Source organism: Lampetra planeri, chromosome 45, assembly GCF_965212315.1.
Source record: "Lampetra planeri chromosome 45, kcLamPlan1.2.h2, whole genome shotgun sequence".
Lineage (NCBI taxonomy): Eukaryota > Metazoa > Chordata > Hyperoartia > Petromyzontiformes > Petromyzontidae > Lampetra > Lampetra planeri.
Window position 1 is genome coordinate 3,911,727 of NC_136151.1, and position 20,328 is coordinate 3,932,054.

Sequence of the window (20,328 nt, forward strand, 5' to 3'; positions counted from 1 at the left end):
CCAGCTGAAATCCCTCTTGAATCCCTGTGAGTGGGCCAGTTTCCCAAATGACTCCTGACCCAGCGTGAAGCTTGTTCTCCCTCATCTGGGAGCATCCATCGATGTATACCACTGGTAGGTCGGCACATGTCTCCTTCCTGAAGGGCAGGTACCTGTTGTCCTCCGGAGGTATCTTTTCGTCCTCTGCTTCTACGCTGTCAAAGGTACAATCATGTAAATCGGCAAGACCTTGGGCCATTGGACTTTTCTTGTTTTTTGCGTATTTCACTGTGATTGGTAGGCCTTGGAGTGTCAGTGCCCAGCTGGCTATTCGGCTGCTGGTTACGCGGCCCTCTCGAATCTTCGTACTGTTGAGGTATGCCAAGGATTCATGATTCGTTTCCAGGATGATCTTCTCTCCGTTCAACAAGTTCCGAAAATGTTGTATGGCCCAGATGTTTCCAAATATCGCCTTCTCACACTCGGAGAACTTCATCTCCACTCCCCGGAGGGCTTTGCTGGCATAGGCAATAACTCGTTTCTCTGCTTCCTGTCTCTGGTACAGTACCGAGCTGATACTATGATCTGAGTATGCGGTCTCCAGGTAGTATTCTTTCCCTTTCTCTGGGTATGCTAGGCAGGATGCCTCTGTGATCTGTCGTTTTAATTCTTTTTCTGCGGCTTCCTGTTCCTGTCCCCACTCCCATGGTTCGTCTTTTTGCAGTAGTTTGACTAAGGGTCGAACGATTCCTGCGTAGTCGTCCACGAACTGTCGAAGGTAGTTGCAAATCCCTAAGAAGCTCCGAAGGGTCGTGACTGTGGTGGGCGATTTGAGTGCGAGGAGGGCTCCAAGTCTTTTGGTTTGGGGTAACATTCCCTCAGTGCCGACCTGGAGCCCGAGGTAGTCCACCCTCTTGCGTGCCCACTGTCCTTTTTGTATTGAAATCTTTGCGCCTGCTTCCTTTAACTGCTCGAGGGTATGCTGGAGGCTCTCGAGGTGTTCTTCCCAGGAGGAGTCCTTGACCAGTATATCGTCGACATAGACGATGGTACCTCGCTCTTTTGCGTCGTCCATTGCCTTGTGTAGGAATATGTTAAAGTCCGCAGGTGAATTTGAGTATCCAAATGGACATCGGTTCCAAGTATACTGTATTCCATTGAATGTAAATGCCAACTTGTATTGATCCGCTTCTTTCACGGGCATGGTCCAGAAGCCATTTGATAGATCCATGGTGGTGAGAATTTTTGCGCCTTTTATTTGGTTGAGATTCTGGTCGATCTCTGCCATTGGCCATCGAGATAGGGGAACCGTTTTGTTGAGTTGCCTATAGTCGATGGTGAGTCGCCACTTGCCTGTGGGTTTCAATACAGGCCAAATCGGTGAGTTGTAGGTTGAGTTGCATTCTCGAATTATATTCTTCTTGAGTAGGTTCTCCAAGGTTTCTTGGATTGATTCGTAGGCAGCCAGTGGAATCTTGTATTGTTTCACATATACCGCTGGCGCTCCTTCCAGTGTGGGAATAGATACCACGTGTAGGTCGGTTTTGCCGCAATCATAGGGGTCTTCTGAGAACAGGAAGTGGTATTTGTGGAGCAGTTGACGAAGCTCATTTCGTTGAGTGTCGTTCTCGAGGGCGTCTGCTGCTTCAATTTGTTGTTCGATTTGTTCTTCTATTATGGAGACTCCTTGTCCTGGGTCTGGGTCCAAGGCCTTCGTGGTTTCGGGCGGCTCGGTTGAAAGTTCCTTTTGCGTTACTATCGGTTGAGTTGCCTTGGCTTCATCCGAGGGTAATACGCTCTTGCCCTTGTGTTCTCCTTCATCGGTTTGCAGTTCGTCGGTTTGGCCTCCAGGGGGCGGTATATACTCCATGAGGGGACGGTCATTTGGTGATACTGACTCTAAGTCGGCTTCCTTTCGGTCTTCTCTCAGTCTGTTAGTCATTAGCTGAGTGATTCGAATTCCTGCTGGGAGCTCGTCTTCGTTCCTGATTGTCGTTGATAGGTCGTTGAGCTCTTGTGTTATCACTTGGATTCCCGTGGAGTCTCTCATAACGTCTTCATCTTCTGAGTCCCTTTGTTGCTCCAGCATTGACTGTGCCCAAATTTGTCGGGATTCAAGGTTCATAATGGGTTTCAGGCGATTCAGTAGTTCTATCCCAATGATCAGCTCTTTTCCGGGGTTCCGTACGACATATAGGGGATGGTTCATGTTGATTTTGTTGAACGTCAACTTCGTCATAACTTTGCCCAATGGTCGCATGTGGGTCCCTTCACATCCTGAGTAGGTAAGTTTACTTGGCATCATCTGTAGTGTTTCATTCTTCCTCTGGAGGGCAGTCTGGAGTTCGTCAAATAATTCTCTGGATATCATGGATATTTCTGCTCCAGTATCACAAAGGCCCTGGCTGGTCATGGTGTCTTGCAGTATTACTTCCACGTGGACTCGTCCGACTGGTCCTACGGGAATCAATTCCCCCAGATGGTACCCTTTTTCCTCTGGTACCACTTCGGTGATTGCTTCGGGGCTTCTTGTCTTCCCTACGTTCACTTGGGCTACCTTTGCTCTGGGTGTGTCCTCCTCCTGTGTGGGTATAGTTGGTATTCTTCCCTTCGCTATTTGCATGGGAGTCTTCATACTCCCTAGGATCTCTTTTTCCATCCTAATGTGGTGAGCATATCGATTCCTGTTAGCTAACGGTGGTCTATGCTCTATTGTTAGTGGAGGCGGCAGTGGGGGACGATATGGTGACTGGTTTGGTGGGCGTCGGCCTCCGCGGGGTAGGTATGGCCCGTCACTCGCTTTTCCTCCTCCATAATTCCAGCCTCCGCCCTCTCCTGCATTCCATGGTGGTGGCGGCTGTGGGTGCCAGGTTCCTTTGGTCTCGTTCCTCCCCCCACGTGGAACGTTATTCAGCGTGTTGTGGACGGGTGTTGATTCTATTGGGTTAGGCGCCCTCTCCTGGGGGAATTCATGTCCACCCCGTGTGGCGCTAATATTATTCCTTGGAGATTCGCTTCCCTCCAGATCGAGGCATTCTTTATCTCTGGTGACGATGTGGGTTTTGGCTATGCTAGTGGTTTTCCGTCCGTTCACCCAGGCCGTGTGGGCCTTGCTTTCAATCTGGCGTAGGGAGGCAGTCTCGGGGTCCAACATCATTCCTACTATTCTCACTATTTCGGGTCTCAATGATTCGAAGAACATCACTTTTAAGACTGTCTTATCTCCCTGGGCATTGTCCACGTCCCCTGCGTAATATGCTTTCTTAAGGCGTAGGAGATAATCTCGTGGGTCTTCGTCTACACGCTGGGTCATCAACTTTGCCGCGTTCAATCCTTCGGATAGTGTGGAGTATTCCCCAAATCTCTTAACTACTGCTCGGCTCAATTGTTTAAAGTCACTCTTCACCCTATTTGGCAGGGAGGCTACCCATGGTCTGGCGGGTTCATGTAGGCTCCTTGATAATAAACATGCCTTTTCTGCTGATTTACCCAGACCCCGGATCTTAGCCTCCTGTTCTACGGTAGCTATGTGAGTGTGTATGTCCCTGTTCTTGTTATGTGGATCGAAATAGGGAATTCTCACGAGTGCTTTGTCCATTAGTTTTAGTGTCTTACTGTTAAAAGTGTGTTGTTCGTCATCAGTGGTGTCGGTTCCTGAGGAGTGCTCACTTGAGCTACCCTTGTCTCTACTATCACTGTTGTCATGTTTCCCGTGTCTGTGTCGTGATCTCCCTCTGTCCGAGGATTCGTATCTGTCCCGTTGCTTGTGTCTCTTGTTTTCCTTACGTGGGTCTTGTGATTCGTGCTTGTGGGTTGGTGTGCGTGATCTCCTTGAGCGGTGTCTATGTGGTGAGTGTTTTTGTCCTTGACCTTCATGCTGCCTACTACGTGTGTGGTGCCTGCTAGGTGAGGTGTTGTATTTATGTTTGTCTCGTGCTTCATGGTTATCGGGATTCCTGTCTCTGTCATCTGTGGTGTGGGTGGTTTTGCGTGGGTGATTTTTACGGGTCATGCGTCCCTCTGGTGAGCTCTCTCTGTTACCCATGTCGTGTTGATAATGTTTACGTGAGGTGCGTCTCTCTGGTGAGCTGTGTCTGTCATCTGCATCATGTCGGTCATGTTTGCGTGAGGTGTGTTCCTCTGGTGAGCTCTCTCTGTTACCCATGTCGTGTTGATAATGTTTACGTGAGGTGCGTCTCTCTGGTGAGCTCCTGTTACCCGTGTCGTGTTGGTCGTGTTTGTGCGAGGTGCGTTTCTCTGGTGAGCTCTCTCTGTTACCCGTGTCGTGTTGGTCATCGTCAGAGGAGTCAGTGTCAGATGAGCCGTCACCATCACGGTGGCTCTGCTTAACATAACTTTTGTAGTGCCTTTTGCACCTGTAACGTGGGTCAACTTGGCTCGGTGATTTCTGCTTATCCCATGGCTCATGCTTGTGTGATGTGCGTCTCTCCGGTGAGCTCCTGTTACCCGTGTCGTATTGGTCGTGTTTGTGCGAGGTGCGTTTCTCTGGTGAGCCGTCTCTGTCATCTGCATCATGTCGGTCATACTTGCGTAGCGTGCGTCTGCCTGGTGTGCTGTTTATGTCATGTTTCCCGTCTTGCACCAGCTCCGCCCTTTTCCGCCCTATCATTACAGTGTATCCTGATGACTTAGGGTTAATTATTTGTCTCTCTCTAACGTTGGGGTGGTCGGCCTCATGTTTTCCCGTTTGTATTATTATTTCCTCTTCTCTCTCCTCGACTTGCGAGGGTGTTTCTTTATCAAAATTGCTTTGCACAGTAGCCATACTCATTGTGGGATCTGGCCCTGGGCTACGTCCACGTGGCTCGGAGTGTGGTAAATTGTTACTCCCGTATGTGTTCTGTGTATCAGCGTCTGGGTGTTTCACTGGTGCATTTAGTGCGGATTCTTTCTCTCTCACGAGGGCGTGCAGACGCTCTACCTGCTCCATTAAGGACAGTTTCTCTTGTCTTTCCCTTTCAAATTTTTCCTCATTCCATAATCTTTCTCTGTCTGTCTGTGCGAGGAGATACCAGTCTACCCTCGCTATTTCTGCAATTTTTACGTCACGTTTGGCTTTGCCACATTTCATCACGTCCTTAAGTAGTTTCCTTCTATGGGCCTTAACATCTTCTGTATGGCACCCCTCCCATATATCTCTCTGCTCCGTCTGCTGGCTAGCAGTCCGTCCAGTACGTTTTAACACAAATTCCCGATACTGTTTTTCCATAGATTCCATCTCCTCCTCAGAGGTCCACTCTGTATCAGTGTTATGCGTTGGTGTGTCAAACTCAGAACGTTGTGGATCCTGTGCCATCTCTATTACGTAGTGTGGTTAATAGACTTAAGAGTGTATCTTAATTCTAACATCTCATGTGCGGCGTGAGTTACTCTAGAATTCCCCTTCAGAGCACATATAAACAATTGTATCACAGGATGCGTCAGTTCAACTCGAGCAAATAATCTCAGCACAGCTGTCTTTGTTATACTCTGCTACTCTGGTATTTCCCTTCAGAGCGCGTGTATACCCCCGTTTATAATCACAAGGCAACGTTAGTTCACAACACTTTGATTAACACAACAGTGATTCGTTCCTGAATTCATGCATAAACTGTCTGCGAGAAATCCCGGACGAGCCCCCATTATGTTGTATATGTTGGTTATCAAATTTTGTTATGTTGTATGCGTGCGTGGGTGAAATTATTATGTTGTATATGTGGGTTATGAATATTCAGTGAAAATAATAATAATCAAATGAAATTTGGCCAAATGTGTAATTATCCGGAAATATGTTAATTTATGTAATAATGCACATTTAATTATGCCAATTTGAGAGGTAATCGTAGTAATTATGCGAGTGGGTGTAATTATGATAATGCAAGTCGTTATGATAACCAGACCCCGCCTCGGTGACGAGGGTGGGTTATCGATCGGAATAAGGCAATTAATTGTATGCAGTTATGCAGGTGTGGTGTAAGTATGCAAGATTAACTTAGATTAACTCGGCATCGTTGTCTAGGTTCGTCTCATTCTCGCTTATGTTTTAGGTCCCCGGTTCACCCCGTTATCGCTTTAACATTTACTGAGTATGTATTAGTGTGTTTATTAAGGTCACCAAGTTCAGATCTCAACGCAGAAGCAGATATTATGCATAGATTTCAGGAAAAAATCACACAACCACTTCTGTATTAATCAATTTATTACTAATTCAACCTCAACTATGATATAGTATGCGAACTCTCAATCCCGGAACGTCAACACGGCATCAATACAGTATCATCAACGATTGTCTGATTTCACTTTGACAACGGCACATGGATCCCGCATAACGCGATGGTTGTTAGTGAGAGAGAGAGTCGTTAAAACATGCAAATACTAGGCTAAGAAAAACCTTAACGTTAATGAATGATTATGCTCAATATTGTTCACGCAGTACCGTACTACTTATTGATCATACGCAACCCTTATCACGTTGTTAGCACCTTGGGTCACGGGACAGTTGAATATTCTGTAGAGGATGCGAGTACGTGCGGCGATTATGACTGAAAGATACTACTGAAAGATTATACGGCGATAAAAAAACACAATCAAAAACAGTTATTATTCTTAAAGGCACCAATCTCAACAGATACATCGGCAGGTTATCTGACAACAGAATGGCTCGGAGTAAGGGCCTGCGAAGGTGCTCCTTTCCCGAAGATCGTTATCTTGTACCAAGTTTACTAATTGGGGACCAGATCACCTGATAAGGATCTGGTGGGCCACCACTCCCCACGTGAGCGTGGCTCGGCGGAAGGAGGTGCCAAGAATCAATTCGTATTGATGGATCTGTTGGGAATTTATGCGATCAAGAGTACAGCCCACTAAATATTAAAGATAAAAATTACGAATACTCTTCTAAACGACGGATGGCCATCACTCGGTCTCGTTGTGAAGCCTTCACAGCCACGGATGGCTTATGGGTTCGAGTGTTTTTGAGTGGTAAGAGTTGTCTTGAATCGTCAGTGTTCGGAGTCGGTTCTTTATGTCAAACAGACGCCTGGTGGTCGTGTGGTGAGGGGGCGGTGCGCGTCATACGTATCAGTCGCTCCCCTGTCACCGTGGTGCCCGTTGATACGCTGTCGCCGTTCGGACCCCGGTCGGTAGGTGGCGCCCACAGCTCGCTCGCAGCGTGCAGTGTTGGGTCATCGACCAAGGGTGAGCACGAAGCCTCGTCGCCAAACCGCGATCGTCACCACTCTGGCGGCAGCAGAGACCTCCGACTCAGCAGAGGTTGACCCACGCAGGCCGAGTTGAGCTGTCAAGCGGGTCTTGCCCGCCTGCAGAGGAGATGGGGAGCCGCTTGAGTCGAGCCCCGAGAGCCGGCTCCTGTGAGCCGATCGAACTCGGCTGAGTCCCAGACGAGCTGAAGAGTCGAGCCGACCCGCTGGTCGCAGCTCGCTCCTGAGTCGACCCTCCCGGTCGAGCTGAAGATGAGTCGAGCCGACCCGCTGGTCGCAGCTCGCTCCTGAGTCGACCCTCCCGGTCGAACTGAAGATGAGTCGAGCCGACCCGCTGGTCGCAGCTCGCTCCTGAGTCGACCCTCCCGGTCGAGCTGAAGATGAGTCGAGCCGACCCGCTGGTCGCAGCTCGCTCCTGAGTCGACCCTCCCGGTCGAGCTGAAGATGAGTCGAGCCGACCCGCTGGTCGCAGCTCGCTCCTGAGTCGACCCTCCCGGTCGAACTGAAGATGAGTCGAGCCGACCCGCTGGTCGCAGCTCACTCCTGAGTCGACCCTCCCGGTCGAGCTGAAGATGAGTCGAGCCGACCCGCTGGTCGCAGCTCGCTCCTGAGTCGACCCTCCCGGTCGAGCTGAAGATGAGTCGAGCCGACCCGCTGGTCGCAGCTCGCTCCTGAGTCGACCCTCCCGGTCGAGCTGAAGATGAGTCGAGCCGACCCGCTGGTCGCAGCTCGCTCCTGAGTCGACCATCCCGGTCGAGCTGGTTTCCAATGCTCAGGGTCCTTTCTTTTATGCCGAAAAATCCCTTTTGGGTCCTGCCCACAAGGCGGGGTTTCTTTCGATTTTTGCTGTGTCAGGATCTGTCCGTAGGTAGGTGTGTCCATGTGTGTGTCCGTATGTCCTTGTCCTTGTGTGCATCACCCACGGTATATTCCGTTGTCATACTCCCTCCATAAAATCCACGAGCAAACAATCAGATGTTACAAATTGCCTCGAAGTCGTCTCTCTGTCTGGGTGCAATATTATCTCTTGTCTGGCCTTCTTCATGAACCAAAACACAGACGTTACAAATCGTCTCACAAGCGTCTCTGTCCGTGTTGCACGACCTGGAGGGAGGGCAACACTCCCTCCGACCCTCACCGATGCACAAAGAAATGGTTAAAAAGTTTTAACATTTGTCCCTTACCATTTCACAGTTATGATTCTGTATGTAACCTAAGGTCTGCCGTTTCCCATCGTGGTGCTTGACCCAAGTGGAGGTGCCTCCCCGAGCGTATACACACTCTTATCCCGCGCTGCGGGGATACAAAGACGGCCGGGATCTCCCTTTCTCTCCGACCCTGGGTTTAACATCGCTCTTTTATTATGTATTTTATATTCGACCTGGTGGTGATTCATCCCGTTATCCTGGCTTTTCATAAGTTTTACTTTTTTCTTTTCATGCATAGGCTTATTATTATTAATTTATTTCCGATATCTTAGGTTAAGGGGTAAGTTTCTTGATCCTAGGAATTCGTATTCCTTGGTGTCTGCATGGTTATATAAGCGGAATATAGTTTACGGTGAATAGCGTTAACATTGATGTTATGTACGATATTATGTATTGTGATGTCTTTAACTTAACTTGTTGGTCAGGGCTTTACTGACATGAAGTTGCATTTCATAGCCTCGCAGTCTTTGCCTCACCCTGTCTCTGCTCGCCGTTGTTGTTGCTGTCCAGCTGACGCCGTTAACTCAAGGCCTCATTAATTTCCGTCACTCCTTGTAGGTGAGGGCGGTTGAACCTTGGAGTCAGTTCTGGTTTTTGTCTGCCTGCTTCTTCTGATGTCCCCTGACCCCGGGAGTTATTATTTCTACTTTTATGGCCTGTCGAAGCCCGACTCGCTGTTGTTGGGCTGGTGGGTCACTGGGTTGGTGTCGTTCCCGGCTTTTTTGCTTACGTTTGCAGTTCGCCGTGCTCTTAATTTCCTTCCCTCTTCAACCTTATATCGACTATTCGCTCCTGTCTGGGTGCGATTCAATTTTGACTTAGGAAGGTTCTGATTGTCATATGCTTCGGGTTGAGTTGTATAGATGGAAATAACATTTCATATTGACTTAATGATGGTGATGGTTCAGTAGGCGTAACTTGTGGCCTGGTTTATTTGGAGTGGGTGTGAATATCAATAACTTTAGCCTATCCTGTTGTTAAATTCCGACTTTGACGTTACTTTAATAGCAATACAGAATAATTGAGCTTTTCGTCTTAACTAGGCGAACGCGAACTTCTGGTGACCCCCGCAGCCTTGTTATTCAGCTGAGTCTGCATCCTTGAGATATACAACGCTCTTATTCGTCTCACTGTGGCCATCCAACCTTCTGCTCTGGGAGTGTTATTCTTAATTTCAGGTCAAAGGCCCCCTCACGTTCAGACGTGCAGGGTTGTTTACATCAGCTCCCTCCCCTGTGCACAGCCTTGAGCTGACCCACTTATTTAATAATTTAATTCCTTGGCCTTTCTGGGTATCTTTGCTCCCTCCAGTTCATTACTTAACAACCCCTGGTGTTTTGCAGTTTGCTGCGCTTTGGTGTGTTTTCATTCATTATATAACAAGTAAAAAGATAATATATAAAAAATATCAATTTTGGAAGAAGGCTAGTACACAACACTCCCCAGTAGCGATGTTTACTACACACCACACCAGGTACTCATAATACAGATACACACACACAGAGACACATACACACAGATACACAAAGATACACACACAGATACATACACACAGATGAACACACACAGAAACACACACACAGACACACATACAGTCACAGATATACACACACACATACACACACAGATACGCACACACAGATACACACAGATGAACACACACAGATACACACACACACACATTCACTCTCTCTGTGTCCGTGCGTCAGCCCCCCGTTCTCTGGCGCGGACCCCATGAAGACTTACAACATCATCCTCAGGGGAATCGACATGGTGGAGTTCCCCAAACGCATCCCCAAGAACGCAGCCATCCTCATCAAGAAGCTCTGCCGGTACGGGGTAGGCGGAAGTGGAGGTGGGGGCATGGGGGAGGGAGGGAGAGGGTGGGTGGGGGAGGGGGGTGGGGAGGGGTGGGAAGTGGAGGTGGGGGCATGGGGGAGGGAGGGGAGTTGGGGAGGGAGGGGGAGAGGGAGGGGGCGAGGGAGATCGAGGAGGCGAGGGAGGGAGCGAGGGAGGGGGCGAGGGAGAGGGCGAGGGAGGGGGGCGAGGGAGGGGGCGACGGAGGGGGCGACGGAGGGGGTGAGGGAGGGAGGGAGTTGCGGAGTGGATGGATGGGGGAGTGAGGGGGAGAGTGGGGGGATGGGGAGAGGGAGGGGGATTGGGGAGTGGATTGGGGGAGGGAGGGAAGAGTGGGGGGGGAGGTGGGAAGGGGAAGTGGTGGGGATGGAGGCGGAATGGGGGGCGAAGGGTGGGGGAGGGGAGGTGAGTTGGACATCTGTGATAAAGAGCTTTGCAGCTCATTGGATTCCTCCTGTGCAGATGCTGATTCTGATTGGGAAAGATTGGGGGAGGATGGGGGAGTGGGTGGTGGCTAGTGGGGTAGTTGTGTGTACGTGCAAGAGGATGCTAGTCATCTAATTGTACATCTGTGTACCTGTGTGTGTACCTGTGTGTGTACCTGTGAGTGTAGATGTATGTGTACCTGTGCGTATTTGTATATGTGCCTGTGTGTGGGAGCTGTAGTGTGGCGGTTAGCGCTATGCTGCACTACGAACCCGGCGACCCAAGTTCGATTCCCACTCACGGTCAACACCACCAGTGACGATTTTCTGAACCGGCCCTGGGCCTTATCTAGGTCGTCTCAGCCTCAAATGAGTACCTGGTGCGGTGTGTAAAACATCACCACTAGGGAGACAAAGGCGGCCAGCTGTGGTGCTGGCCACCCACCCCTCGTGTGGCGTTCCGGCCTTCATAGGTGCTCGCTAACAGCACTTGCCTTAGTCTATGCGGGGGATCTTTATCTTTTGTAGAAGTGTGTGTATCTGTGTGTATCTTCACCTGTGTGTACGTGTGTGTGGCCTCAAGGTGCACATGGCCTGGCACAAGCGTCGTGGTGACGTCACCGCCCTTAGTGGCGAATGGCGGTTGTTGTGATTGTGTCTTTACCGGTGTGTGTGTGTCCACAGGGACAATCCCACGGAGAGGCTTGGGAACATGAAGAACGGAGTGAGGGACATTCAGAAACACAAGTGAGTGTCAGAGGCAGCCATAAGGCAGGTTGTTGGATCATACACGGACGGGGCCAAACTCCTTTTTCTTCTGCCCCGTGAGTGCGTGGGCATCTAGGAGGTGAACTACCCCCTGGCTCTAGCCAGAAGGCAGTACAGCAAGCTGTGTGAACTATTCCCCATCTGTGCCATCTCACTCTGTGTGGACTATTCACTGTCTGTCCCATCTTACTCCCTTCAAAGTGTGCACTAATCCCCATCTGTCCCATCTCACTTTCTTCAAAGTGTGTGGACTAATCCCCATCTGTCCCATCTCACTTCCTTCAAAGTATGTGGACGAATCCCCATCTGTCCCATCTCACTCCCTTCAAAGTGTGTGTATCTACGTGTCTTTCTGTGTATGTCTATGGGTCTCCATGTATCTCTATGTATATCTCTGTGTATCTCTATGAACAGGTGGTTTGAAGGCTTCAATTGGGAAGGTCTCAGGAAGGGCACTCTCACTCCCCCCATCATCCCCAAGGTGAGTCAAGGGCTATCCTGTACCTGGTCTACAGGAGGTCGTGGGTTCGATCTCGACCCTGCCGATGCCTGCTGCTATATATTTGGAGTCTGCGTTTCTCTTCCCGTGGTGGTCACTGCATATATTTTTCTCCGGGTCCTCCTTTTTCTTTTTCCCCTCGACATTTAGAATGGACATCACCACGCATTTAGAGAGTGATTTGGCTGCTGCTATGAATGTCGACGTGATTATGATGATGGTGATGATATCAGCCATTTGCTTGAGCTGCTTTCATTTGTGATGGCTCAGGTTGCTTCTGATGAAATAGCTACGAAGCTTAGTGGGGCCTTACACCTGGTAACATAGAAAACAATGTTTTATACTCTTTCGTTCTTTCGGTAAAGTCACGTAGGCATAAAATAAAATAAATACATTAAATGTATTTTATTTTATACCTACGTGACTTTACCGAAAGAACAAAAGAGTATGGATCTCTGCATTCACGAGAACTTCAAATCTAAAAATGTTTTATCTATGGGAAAAGTATTCAAGTATGTGGCAATTAATCAGGAGTTCTGTTAAGATGTTCAAACACCAAATAGATTAAACATTTTGTAAGGGCTAGCTACTAACATCACTTTCCCCAACAGTCTATCTGTTACAGCCTACACGGGAGATCGTTGTAGAGGGTGGGTCAGTGAGTGGGTGGGTGAGTGTGTGAGTAGGTGAGTAAATGAATGCGTGAGTGAATGAGTGAGTGGGTGAGTGAATGCGTGGGTGAGTGTGAATGAGTAAATGAATGGGTGAGTGAGTGGGTGAGTCACTGAGTGAGGGTGTCAGTGAATGGGTGAGTGAATGAGTGGGTGAGTAAGTAATTGAGTGGGTGAGTGAGTGGGTAAGTTAGTGAATGAGTGGGTGAGTAGTAATTGAGGGGGTGAGTGGGTGAGTGAGTGGGTGAGTGAGTGAATGGGTCAATGAGTGGGTGAGTAAGTGGGTAAGTGAGTGAGTGAGTGAGTGAATGAGTGGGTGAGTGAAGGAGTGGGTGAGTATGTGAATGAGTGGGTGAGTAGGTGAGTGGGCGAGTGGGTGAGTAAGTAATTGAGTGGGTGAGTGAGTGGGTGGGTGAGTGAGTGAGTGAGTGGGAGGGTGAGTGAGTGGGTGAGTGAGTGAATGGGTCAATGAGTGGGTGAGTACGTGGGTGAGTGAGTGAGTGAGTGAATGAGTGGGTGAGTGAAGGAGTGGGTGAGTATGTGCATGAGTGGGTGAGTAGGTGAGTGGGCGAGTGGGTGAGTAAGTAATTCAGTGGGTGAGTGAGTGGGTGGGTGAGTGAGTGAGTGAGTGGGAGGGTGAGTGAGTGGGTGGATTATTGAGTAAGTGGGTGAGTGAGTGGGTGCAAATTCACTAACAGCAATGGCCCCAACAGTCTGTTAGGGGCTACACGGGGGGATCTGTTTCTGTACCCTTGTGTTTGTGTGTGTCCCACCTGTCCCCAGGTGAGCTCCCCCACGGACACGAGCAACTTCGACAGCTTCCCCGAGGACACAGAGAGCCCTCCCCCAGACGACGACTCGGGCTGGGACAAAGACTTCTGATGGCTCGCCACGCCGCCTGCCGCCGGTCGGGGTAGTGGCGGCGGTGGCAGTGGCGTTAGCGGTGGTAGTGGCTGTGGTTGTGGTGGTGGTGGTGACAGTGGTGGTAGTGGTGGTGGCAGTGGTAGTAGCTGTGGCAGTGGTGGTAGTGGCTTTGGTGGTAGCAGTGGTGGTGGTGGTGAAAATGGTAGTGGCGGTGTTGGCAGTGGTGGTGGCAGTGGTGGTAGTGGTGGTGGTAGTGGTGGTGGTTGTGATGGTGCTGCTGGTGGGAGTGGTGGCAGTGGTGGTATCAGTGGTGGTAGTGGTGGGGGTGTCTCGCGTGTATGAGGGGTGGGTGAGCATAGGGGCAGTGCAGTACAAAACCCGCCCCCACCCTATCTCTCTCGTCGGTGTGTTGGGCGAGTTGGTTATGGCTCGATCGTGTGAACATTTGTAGCAACTCAACAGTTACCAAAGCTGTAAGACGGTGCTGTATGTCGTGGGTCGGACGAGTGAATGGCTCGTGAGGCTCAGAGGAGCCGTTGAAGCCCTCCTGGCCCTTAGCATAGGGAGGTTGTGAAGTTCACGATGGCCGTGTCGGTGAGGTTCAAGATGGCCGTGTCGGTGAGGTTCAAGATGGCTGTGTCGGTGAGTTTCACAATGGCCGTGTCGGTGAGTTTCACAATTGCCGTGTCGGTGAGGTTCACAATGGCCGTGTCGGTGAGGTTCACAATGGCCGTGTCAGTGAGGTTCACAATGGCCGTGTCAGTGAGGTTCACAATGGCCGTGTCAGTGAGGTTCACAATGGCCAAGTCGGTGAGGTTCACGATGGCCGTGTCGGTGAGGTTCACAATGGGGCAAGTGTTGTTAGCGAGCACCTATGGAGGCCGGCACTGTCGTACACGAGGGGGTGGGTGACCAGCACCACGCCCACCCGGCCGCCTTTGTCTCCCCAGTGGCGATGTTTACTGCACAACGCACCGGGTACTCATTTGAGGCTGAGCTGACATAGGGGAGGCCCAGGACCGGTTCAGATAATCGTCACTTAGTGTTGGTGGCCGTGAGCGGGAATCGAACTCGGGTTTCCGAGTTCGTAGTGCAGCGTAGCGCTAACTGCTCTCGCCACCGCTCCCGTCCACACACAGACACATGCGCGCGCGAGAGTACGTTTTTTCAGCTTTCAGTTTTAAGTTTCATTTATTAGGTATAACCCTGTGAGTCATGCGGCTCTTGACTCGGGTGCAACCGCAACAAAACAAAAACATGAACAAGAAACATCTTGAATTGGCTACACGCAACGGAAAAGTAATCGGTCACCTCTAAAACCAACGATGCAGACCACCTTGCTCCTCACCACCCCCAATGCGATCGCCGATAAGACCACTGCCTTAGCGAGTGAGAGTTGTGAGTGTGCGTTCGTCACGCGTAAACTAATTCGGATCATCGCCACCGCATCAGCAGCAGCAGCTGTAGAAGCAGAAGAAGTAGCAGCAACAGCTGTAGCATCAACAGCAGCTGTAGAAGCGGAAGTAGCAGCAGCAACAGCTGTAGCATCAGCAGCAGCTGTAGAAGCGGAAGTAGCAGCAACAGCTGTAGCAGCAGCAGCTGTAAAAGCGGAAGTAGCAGCAGCGTGCAACATAATCGTGAACGACTGCCCCAAATCGGATCATTCAGATCGACGATATGAAACAAATCAATTCGGCTACTCCTGAAGCTGTAGCAGTTAAAGCATCAGTTGCAGCAGAAGTAGCAGCTGTAGCAGCAGAAGTAGTTGCAACGGTAGCTGTAGCATCAGCTGTAGCAGCAGCAGAAGTAGCAGCATGAGCAGCCGAAGTAGCTGCAACAGCATGAGCATCAGCAGCAGAAGCAGGATTTAGCATCAACCATAGCATCAGCTGTAGCAGCAGCAGAAGTAGCAGTTGAAGCATCAGCTTTAGCAGCAGCAGAAGTATCAGCAGTGGCAGCAGTTGCAGCAGAAGCAACAACACTAGTAGCAGCTGCTGTTGGGCGCGATTGTACGACGTTTCGGGGGGGGGCGGGGATGTGTGTGGGTAGTGGGCTGAGCCGTCCGCTATCGACGCCTCTGATGGCGCTGCTTGTTGCTGGCCGCTCGCCATTCTTTGGAAGTGGGGAGGGGGGAGACTGGGCACGCTGCTGCTGTTGTAGGATAAATTAACGAAGGAACGAATAATTTTAGAAAAATGTGTGGGCGCTCCTGAAGAATCTCCCGGCAGGTGGAGCAGAACGTCGGACATCAACGGCACGTGGGAGAAAATGACGTGAAACTCACCGCGTTCACTATCAATAGCTGCCTTCTCTCTCAACTCTCTCTCTCCTGACTTCTCTTCCCCTCTCAACCTATCCTCCCTCTCTCTCCCTCCTCTCTTTCCTCGCTCTCCCTCTCTTCATTCCCCCCTCCTCTCCCCCTTTCCCTCGTCCACCTATCTCCCTCTCTCAATCTTCTCTGTCTTGACCTGTCCCTCTCTTCTCTCTCTCCTGACCCCTCTTCCTCTCTCCCTCTCTTCATTCTCCCCTCCTCTCATCTCCCTCGTCCCACTCTCTCCCTCTCTCTTTTTTTTACGATCAATCTTATCTACCTTGACCTCTCGCTCCCTCATCCCCTCTCTCGTCCATCTCACTCCGTCTCTTTCCTCCCTCTCCTCCTGTCTCCCCATTTCTCTCATTGTCATCATCTCTCTCCTCCACCACCTCTTTCTCTCACTCGCTCTCTCATTCCTCCTTATCTTTCGTCCCTCTCTCTTCCCTCTACCCCTCTGCTATCTTTCTTCCCCTTTCATCCTTGTCTCTCCCCCCCTCTCACTCGCTATCTCTCCACCTTATCTCGCTCTCTCGTCTCTCTACTCCTCTCTCCTCTCACTCCTTATCTAACGTACCTCTCTCTACCCCTATCTCTCTCACTCATCTCCCCCTCTCACTCCTATCTCCTCGATCTCTCTCGCTCCTCCCTTTCTCTCGTCCCTCTTTTTTCCTCTCCCTCTCTCTCCCAACCGGCTCTTATCTCCCTTGTGGGGTGCAAAAAGTGCCTTATGTAATCTGCATGAAACGTAACACAAACCGCCGGGTGAACGCAACTCCACACACACACAAAACAATGATACATAGAGACAAAGTTCCCCCGTATAGCCTTTAGCAGACTATTGGGGGCAAGTGCTGTTAGCGAGTAGCATCTGTGAAGGCCTGCACGGCACACGAGGGGGTGGGTGGCCAACCCCACCCCTGGCCGCCTTTGTCTCCCTAGTGGCAATGTTTTTACACATAGTACCAGGTACTCAATTGAGGCAGAGTCGACCTAGGAGAGGCCTAGGACCGGCTCAAATAATCGTAACTGGTGTTGGCCTTGAGCGAGAATCGAACTCGGGATGCCTGGTTCATAGCGCAGTGTAGCACTAACCGCTACACTACCGCTCCCCACACACACTACATACAACACGTAGGTCCACGCGGCCTTCATGATGTCGTGAGGTGTTTCCGGCGCCGGTTCCGTCGTTGCCATTGTTGAGTCCACGTCAAGTTGTTGTGCGCGATGGGTGGGGCGGGGTGGGGGTGGGGCGAGGTGAGGGGGCGGGGCGGGGCGAGGCGAGGCGAGGAAGGCGGGGCGAAGGGGCCATCGTCACAAAGGAGAGGGGGGGAGGGCGCTGCTGCGTGACAGAACTTGTCCCGTGGAGACAAAAAAAAAGATGGAGGGATTTTTGTCGTCGTTTTTGTTGTTTGTACCCCGTGCGTGAAGCCGACGGTGCACACCAATGGGAAGCGATGCCAAGCAAAGTGAACGACCTAATGGGCTCATGATGGGTTTGAGCATGCTATCAAATAAACTAAACAATTTTTTATTTTTTTACCAGGTAAGGCCCCACTGAACTATATAGCCGTTTTTCAGCTCAACGAAGTGGCTTATAATCACTTGGACATTTATAACAGAAGATAAATACTCTAAACGCGTGATATTGATTATACAAACTCAGAGACCCATACTTATAGAGACCGTAAATCATAGAGGCCCATACAAATGCAGAGACCGAAGATTGTTTGCATGTTTCTGCCACAAGTATCTGTGCAGACTTAAACGAAACAAAAAAACGAAACCATTTATTATTTTACCAGGTAAGACTCACCGAGCGAAATTGCTTTTTTCATAAGCGACTTGGCAATCACAAACGATAGCAGCTGAACGAAGTGGCTGCTTTTCATCATCATGTGGACATTTATAAGCGGCAGCCAACTAACCGGAAAAAACGCATGCCGAACCTACTTCCCGTTATCATAAATCCATCCCTGCACACTTCACGGGCTCGTTCTATCGCTTCTGCAGCGCCGCTGTGTTTCCCAGCAGACACAGAATACGGTGGTTTTATTTCCGCGGTAGGGGAGGCCACCCACTGCAGGCTTCTGCGAACGATTCCAAGAACCTCGCCAATCAACAGCGGAAAGGGAACTTTGGGACGATTTTCGTTTAATTCGCGAAATTTGTGCAGTAAACGGATCCCATCGACGGGATCGACTGCGTGGGAGTGTGACGTCGCTAATATGGTGGAATAGCATGTGGCACGTGGGGGTGGCATCACTTAGCAAAGCAGTCGTCCCCCCCCCACCGAGGCACCAGTCGGCCTCTATCATTCTGCCGATTTTTGGAAATTCTCGAAATATAGTTAAAACACCCCACCGACGCGCTCGTTGGCGTGGGAATATGACGTCACTAAGATGGCGGAGTGTCACGTGGCACGTGGGGTGGCGTCACTTAACAGAACAGTCCTCTTCCCCACCAAGGCACCAGTCGGCCTCTGTGCGAACCCCCCATTCCCTCTTCCCTCACTCACTGCCGCTCGCCTTTCTCTTATCTCTTTCTTATCTCTTTGTCTCTCTCTCCCACGATCGATTCCCGGGCTATCAGTATTCACGCAATGATTAGTATTAACATCATCCTTATTGTTATTATTGCAAAATTGTGTTGATTTGTATCTGTCTCGTTTAATTTATATTCGTTTGGTCGTAAAATGGGGAAACCCTGATTATTATGATTATTATAAAGATTCTTCTTCTTGAGGGAATAAATCGCGAGATGTTTAAAGCAGATTTCCTAAGTGTACTTTTTTACACAACGGTTTCAAATTAAGGGTTAAGGCGTTGAAGTCTGTCTCTCCGTCCATCTGTAAGTAACCAAATAAACTAGCCTTTTAAACTACGTTTTTATTTGACCAGATACTGGCCTATGTAGCTCTTTTTCAGAAGCGACCTGGCTATCACAAATGAAATCAGTTCAACGAAGTGGCTGATATCATTATCAGGTGGAAATAGCAGACGCATAGAGACCCACATAGATACATAGAGACCCGTAGGAATACGTAGAGACCCATAGACTGAACAAAAAAATAAACTAAGCTAAGGCCCCACTCAGCGATGTAGTGGCTCTTTTTCAGAAGTGACCTGTCTATCACAAATGATAGAAGCACAACGAATTGGCTGATAGCATCATCACATGGGTATAGTTGTCATATAATATAAATACTCTAAACGCATGTTTCTAAATGAAGGCCGGCACGGTGCACTATAGTGTCGGAGGGCAGCACCACAGCTGGCTCCCTTTGACTCCCCAGTGCTGATGTTATACACTGAACAAAACTATTTAGATTTTACCAGGTAAGGCCCACTATTAAGCTATGTTACTCTTTTTCAGAAGCCACATGGCACACATGACAGCAGCTTATCATCAAGTTGAACTAGAAACGCATAGAAGACCAATAGCGATACATAGAGACCCAAAGAGATCCATAGACGAAACTAAAACTAAGCAATCTTTTTTATTGGACGAGGTCAAGCCCCACTGGGCTATGTAGCTCTTTTTCAGAAGGGACTTGGCTGCACGTAATAATAGCTCAACTAAGTGCCTTATCATGTGAACATGTATAGCAGCAGTCAAATCACTCTAAAACGCGTGATGTTCATTCAAAATGTGGAGGGAAAAACCGGAGGACTGGGAGAGAAAAATCCACGAGACCGCAGGGAGAGAGAGACCCAAACTCCAAATATACAGCAGGTGTCCGGATCGCGATCGAACCCACTACCGCCTGCATAACAGGCGAGGTAGTTAACATCTCCTATCCACGGTGGGATTCGATGTAGAATAGGAACCTTCTCTAGCAGCAGCTAATATGTAGGAGCAGCAGCTTGTTCAAAATATACAGCAGGTGTCAGGGTCACAATCGAACCGACAATCTTCTGCACACCAGGCGAGGGAGATAACATCTCACCACCGTGTCGCCAAGTGGGGGGGGGGGGTATAACTCTCGTTTATGTTATTTTTCCCGATCTTAATGCAACTTTAACGTTACATTGTGTGTCGCTATCATGGACTCGCCCTATTGACTCGCCCTATTGAAAATAAGAAGTCATCCTCTCACACACACTAACACACCCTCGGTAGCAGCAGCAGCAGCAGCAGCGGTTTTTAGCTCAAACATCGAAAAGAGACGGGGGTCACCCCATCATCATCACGTGGCGATTTCAAATATACTTCTGCGGTTGTCTGGAACGCTCCTTCCGATATTAGGAAATCACTGGGAGCTATGCACTTTTAAATCATGATCTAGATTGATAACTAATTTCTTTAGAACAGTTTGTTGTGTTTTTTCCCTTCCCCTGCACCATAGATTCGCACGGTTGCCTATGTACGGTGTGAAATCAGTTCAACATACCCACAAAAGATACAGACAAAGATCCCCCGTGTAGACTTAACCAACTGTTGGGGCAAGTGTTGTTAGCGAGCACCTATGAAGGCCGGCACTGTGGGACACGAGGGGGTGGGTGGCCAACACCAGGCCCGGCCAC

The 20,328-nt window shown here is 49.7% G+C and overlaps 1 protein-coding gene across 2 annotated transcripts in view; it reads left to right on the forward strand.

The window, feature by feature from the left end:
* Nucleotides 1-16,549, forward strand: part of LOC144733017 (cGMP-dependent protein kinase 1-like) — a 102,203-nt gene extending 85,654 nt beyond the window's left edge. The window contains exons 16-19 of one of the 2 annotated variants that reach the window (XM_078614732.1): nt 10,117-10,239; nt 11,374-11,436; nt 11,872-11,938; nt 13,411-16,549. In XM_078614732.1, coding sequence (XP_078470858.1) covers nt 10,117-10,239; nt 11,374-11,436; nt 11,872-11,938; nt 13,411-13,509 — 352 coding nt within the window. In that variant the 3' untranslated portion in view covers nt 13,510-16,549. Of the gene's footprint in view, nt 1-10,116; nt 10,240-11,373; nt 11,437-11,871; nt 12,301-13,410 lie in introns of those variants that run through there. The other variant, XM_078614731.1, reaches the window with a different exon arrangement.
* The last annotated feature ends 3,779 nt before the right edge of the window (nt 16,550-20,328 follow it).